Consider the following 5,953-nt stretch of genomic DNA (forward strand, 5'->3'; position numbering starts at 1 on the left):
AGCCCTCCCACAACCTTTTCCTTAACCTAACTGCGTCAAAAGTGGCGCCAATAGTCCCGGCCAAGCGCGTTTAGATAAAGTGCGTTTAGATATGACTCTAAAGGAGACTTTTAGCGTCAATAACAACGCCAAAGGCACCTGACCAAGCATCCGTATTTTACGCGATGGGAGTGAGAATGTGTTGGATTTCTGTAGTGTTTAGTTATTGACTGTGTGTATGATCTGAAAGCATTGTTTGATTTTGCCAGCAGAGTCAGGTTTTTTTTGTGTATATATATAGTTTGAGAATTTAGTTTTGCGTTTACAGTTTTGAGAAAATGGGTGCGGGTTTCGTGAAATGTGTCTTAGCAATCGCGAAAAACTGTAAATTAACTGTAAATTAAAGGAAAACTGAAGTTTTTAAGTTGTTAACTCAAGCAGCTACCGTGACACCTAACGCGTGAGTGAGGGGGGAGTTTCTGAGTGAGGAAGTGCAGAGGCCAGACCGCTGGTCCTCTCAGTCGTCAGTGAGACAGGATGCAGTTAACACCGTTCTGCCTGGTGCTGTGTGAGTACAACCTCTTTCTTTACTGTGTCAGAAACAATCTGTCTTCCTCAAGTCTTAATGTGCTGCTAAAGTGATATTTGACTGTCTTTATGAACTCAAAAATCCCTGATTTCATTTGTTTATTGTCAGTTTTGCTTTATCGTTTACCTTCTTGTCTCTATTGGTTGAATTCCTACCTCTCGTGCCATTTTCTGTTCCTTTTTGTGTCAGGAAATGTACTGTAAGTTATTTTCAATCATGAAATGAATGTGATTCATGAAATAACTGTGATTTCAAAATTGTTTACCATTTTTTTGTCTTTCTCCCAACCTGTCGTTGTCTTTTCTCTTCTCTCTCGCTCGTTTTCATCACTCAAACCTTTTTCTTTTTCATTCTACCGTTCTTTTCTCACCTTCCTTTTCACATTTTTTTTCTGTGCTTTTGGGTCACTGTTTTCATACTTTTTCTGCTTTTATACTTTTCATACTTTGTCTTTGACACGTTTCACACCTTCCTCCACCATCCTTGTCACACTTTCATATTGTTTTTACACTTCCTCTACTTTCTTCCTGTCTTCACTTTGTTTTCTTTGATCCTTTCTTTCTTCCTTTGTTTCTTTCTTTAAATGTATGTGTACTTCCTTATTTTCAACTGCCTTTCGGCCATTCTTCCAACACGTCTGTTTGCTCCTTTCTGTCTTATCTTTTCTCATTTGCTCTTTTCCTTTTCATTTTTCTCCCTCCTCTCTCATCCGTCTCGTTTCCTCCCTCCGTGCAGCCTGTCTTCAGGTCAGCCCTGACAGGTCTCAGTTTGTCCGGTACAACTCCGTCACCCTGCACTGCGGGGATCCGCTCAACTCCACCGGCTGGAAGGTGAAGAGGAAAACGCCAGAGGGCGGGGTCCGACCCTGCGCCTCCGGCTGGGGCACCGCCACCTCGAGCTCCACCTGCATCATCAAAAACACCTACCCATCAGACACCGGGACGTACTGGTGCGAGTCTGCGGGTGGGGAGCGGAGCAACGGCGTCAACATCACCATCACCGGTACTGCACACAACACCCGGAAACAAGTCATGACATGTTCTGCTCTGAAAATTAGGAGAGACTTAGTCTATATATCGACGACGTTCCACTTCAGGGATTGCTCCGGTGCTGCCGAAAATTCCACCGGATGTCCCTAATTCTTTTCCGGATATCCGTTACCTTTCTCTTCCTTTGTGTTGACGTTCTAACCTCCGGTGGATTTCTGAGGACTATGGTTAACTGCTCCTCAGATCTCTGCAGGATAAATCCAGACAGCTAGCTAGACTGTCTGTCCAATCTTTTGAGTTTTCTGTTGCACGACTAAAACAACTGAACGTGAACCATGTACACACAGAGGCACTGTTGCTCCGCCCGGCGCTGCCCAAGACGATTGTGATTGGTTTAAAGAAATGGCAATAAAGCAGAGCACATTTGTCTCCCATCCCAGAATGTTGTGTGGAGCATAGCCACACCCTCCTCCGCAGCGCTGTTGAGGAAGGTCTGGCAATGCGAGACCAGAAAAGACTTAACATCAGAATCCATGTCTGCAACGCATTCTCATGAATGGGTTTGTATAATATCGTACGAAAACGTATGCACACCAATTCGTGTGTCACCCTACGGAATTAGTCACTGTTTGTAGTTGTGTTTAGCCGACAATAGGCGACTGCGAGCCAGCTACGGAGCACCGTGAGATGACAGCGGCCATGGCAGTTGAGTCTAGCTGACAAAAAGTGAGCGTCATGCGGAGACGACAGTTATTTAGGCACAAAAACGACTAGTTAAGTTTAGGAAGAAGATTGTGGTTTGGATTAAAACACTCCTGAGGAAAGAACACGCGTTTCCTGGGTGAAAGTCTTGTGTTTTCCCTGGGACACTAACTCCGCTCACTGGATTAAAATTGCTGTTTTATGACTCAAACATCCACCCCATCATCCTCCCCGAGCGCATCGTCATGCTCTCAGCAGCAGTCAAAGTGGTGCTGATGGCAAAAAATACGTGGAATACATACCAATTACAGTGCCTTACTTTTTCGTAGCTACTTTATATGTACGAAAGCTTCATGAGAAAAGTATGGGTTGTATTAGAAATGAGGAAAAATTATTTGATGAAAGCACAAACTGAGTTTCTTTCTGTTCCAAAGATCGCACTGTGCTCCTGGAGAGTCCCGGCCTCCCTGTGTCGGCGGGCACTGCTGTGACTCTGCGCTGTATAGCAGACACACCCTCTCCCAAACACACGTATGATTTCCGTAAAGATGGCCGCGTCATCGGCAACAGCTCTACAGGAGAGATGACCCTCCAAAGTGTTTCCAAATCTGATGAAGGACTCTACGTATGCAGCATCCCTGAATATGGAGAGTCACTAGGCAACTGGATGGCTGTTGAAGGTAAAATAAACAGTCTACAGTTGTTAAATAACTGAGAAAAAAATCTTTCAAATATAAGAATAGGTTCTTACACAACAGGGCAACATTTGAGCCCTGATACCTACAATGTTTTTTAATAAGCAACTCTAAATACTCCTCTGGTTCAACATTGCATTCCTATACTGTCAGAAAAAAAGGATCCAAATCGATGCAGCAGAAAAAACCAGGCACCTACATTACCCACAATGCAACTTGACTGCTGGGTGTGTCAGTACACTTACAGTGCTACAGAGCATTGTTGTAGTACTGAAGGGACACATGGATGTTTTGACCACTAGTAGCGCTGTGGAGTAATGTTTTTATGAGCAGGCCGCCATTTTGTGTGTTTTGATACTTGCAATGGTTTCCCAACTATTGAAAGTTGCAGAGAAGCAAAACAGTCCGCAAACATAGTTGAGGGACGAAGACTGTTGAACTACACGGATTGGAATTATTGAAACTTGTCTTTGCAAATGTTTTTGAGACAGGAATTAATTTGTCAGGTATTCATTTATCATTATGCTTATATTTTTCTTATTAACTTGATTCATTTTGCAGATTAATTTTGTATATTTAGGTATATTTTCTGTGCTGCATTCTTAAATGCTAATGCACGTTGTAACATGAATTTGAAAAAAACCTGCTATACTACTAAATATGTAGATTTCCCATACATCACAAATCACAACTAGGTAGATTAAAACAAAAACAAAAAAAAAACAATGCCAAAAAATTCAAGATTTTTTTTAATTCATTGATTCAGTTTTTCTTCACATTGTTTCTGACATCAGTTTTTCTCTACAGGTTCCCCTCTGCCTTCGTCTTCAGCTCCGCCTGCAGCTTCCTGTTCAGTTTCTTTCTCCAGGGTGATGTTTCACTTGCTGGTGGGAACTCCTTACGTGGTGTCCACCATCTTACTGGGACTCATATACAGAGACAGGAACAGAGGTAAGAACACTTCAGCAAGTGTCCACGCAGGCATTCTTGCCTATACTTGATGTGTATGAAGCTAATCAGATCACGCCATGACAACAAAACAGTGCTGTTAGCTAGGTGTGCTATCAGTTAGCTCGTTTAGTACCTGAAATACTTTTTTAGTTTTGTTATCTTTCAACATTTTAGGGTAATATTTAGATGAAACTTGAATTCAAACCTAAAAGTATCACTGAAGACACTCGTATCATCTGCATAAAGGATGATTCCAGCGACTGTGTTTACATGGATTCAATCTTGGAATCATACGAACGTAGTAGCTTTAGTCTCAGAGAACGAGATGCCGTGACCGATAACATCCAATCAGGCGGAGAAGCGTCAGTGTCGGTGTTGCCAAAGGTCTCCGTTTGCGGCCGTTGAAACTGCAACACAACCCCGCAGATTCCAAACCAAAACGGGTCAGTGTTTCCAGTTTAGGGGCTCGGAAACGCCAGAGCAGGGAGAATGAGAGGGGGAAACGTGGCAAAAGATATTTGTTTTTAAACCAAAGTGTAGCAATGTAAATGTAGCCTAGCCTCTGGGGGCAACAGACAATATTTTGTGGGTTCTGTTGTAGCCAACGGATGTCTGGGCCAAGACCTTCTCTTCCGTGTGTTGGGTTCGATTAGCAACTTCAGACGCAAGAATAGAGTTGGAGTTGAGAGACGACCTCTCTGCATATGAATGCAGATAAATAATTTAAAAAGCTAAATCGTCATTAGATGATAGCCAATGGGTTCCGAGATTGCATTTCGGACCATGTGTTCTGCCTCTTTTGCGCTCCACATGGACTGTTTATATCCGTTTACCTGCTCAAATGTGATTATAAACGGAAACCAGAAAGCTTCGGAAACCAGAATCTTGTCCCGTTACCTACAGATTCGGCATTCATATAGATATCTGTTTGTAGAGATTACCATGCACATAATCACGTGTGTGAATAAAGTTTAATATATCATACGATTCAACTGTGACTCACAATTTCTCAGTCCCCCTTTTTGACATTTCATGCTAAAGATTTTCTAGGCCACAAGCAAACATCCTGTTCTTCACGAGTTATTTTAGTTCACTTCATTGTTTAGTCTAATATTGTGTTCATGTTGGCTGTATATTGTGTGGGAAGGAGTTACCATCAAAAGTCATTTTTAGGAGACATGGTGGCAGTTGCTCGCAGCAATTAACCTAATCCTCCTTTCTTATGTTGGTCAGAAAGAAATACGCCAGTTCTAGTTTTTTATGTCAATTTGGAATGACGTGTTGTGGTCTGAGGTTGGACGTAAACTCTGCAGCCGCCTGCACATTGCAACACAGTGTGCAGGTGGCTTTTACAATATACTGATCAGTCTCTGTACTGAAACAGTTCCTCTCAAAGGAAACCCAAACATCTTAATCTTTCGTATAACCTTCAGCTGATTATCATTGATTATTTAGACAAAAAATCTCATTATGCTGATGGAAACTTGATGTCTTTCTGCTCGCAGCAGCTCGGGCGGTTGCAGGGAGAAGAGGCAGCAACGATGTCATCATGGAAATAGTCGTGTAGTCCTACAAACTGGTAAAAGTGTCAAAGAAACTCAGCATCACATGTACCACGGGAGATCCCCTTTACCTCCAGCGTTCAGTCGTATTATCTGACTACATATAAATTATGTTTTGATGTGTTGTTTTCTTTCAAATCCAAGCTAGAGTTCTTTAAATCTAAAGACTGATCTGCAACATCAACCTTACTTTATCTGAACTAATTGAGAAATATAATAAAGTACTTACAAACTCAGATGCAAATAAAGAACATTTCAGGAATCGTTTTCATGATTTCTGTGTGAAACACAATGGATTTTTGCCATTATTTTGGCTTTAAGAAAGATTTTTTTCTGGCCTGGTGGGTCGCCAGGCCCGAGAGAACCCCCGCCAGGCCAGAAAAAAAATCTTTCTTAAAGTATGCAGTATTGTAATAAATAAAAATTCAGATGCAAATAAATAACATTTAAATGTCCAATGTGTGGGAATTTCTCCCATCTAGCGTT

General features: G+C 41.9%; 1 protein-coding gene across 2 annotated transcripts; it reads left to right on the forward strand.

Moving 5' to 3' along the window:
• Positions 1-385: 385 nt before the first annotated feature.
• Positions 386-5,729, forward strand: LOC116063682. Of its 2 annotated transcripts, none has more exons than XM_031318599.2 (5): positions 386-547; positions 1,304-1,570; positions 2,694-2,939; positions 3,762-3,905; positions 5,411-5,729. In XM_031318599.2, the coding sequence occupies exons 1-5, from the start codon at positions 517-519 to the stop codon at positions 5,470-5,472; spliced, it is 750 nt and encodes a 249-aa protein (XP_031174459.1). In that variant the 5' UTR covers positions 386-516; the 3' UTR covers positions 5,473-5,729. The 2 variants fall into 2 exon arrangements, with proteins under 2 accessions (XP_031174459.1, XP_031174460.1); XM_031318600.2 differs by having other exon boundaries at positions 5,414-5,729.
• Positions 5,730-5,953: the final 224 nt, after the last annotated feature.

Source organism: Sander lucioperca, chromosome 17 (genome assembly GCF_008315115.2).
Source record: "Sander lucioperca isolate FBNREF2018 chromosome 17, SLUC_FBN_1.2, whole genome shotgun sequence".
Classification (NCBI taxonomy): domain Eukaryota; kingdom Metazoa; phylum Chordata; class Actinopteri; order Perciformes; family Percidae; genus Sander; species Sander lucioperca.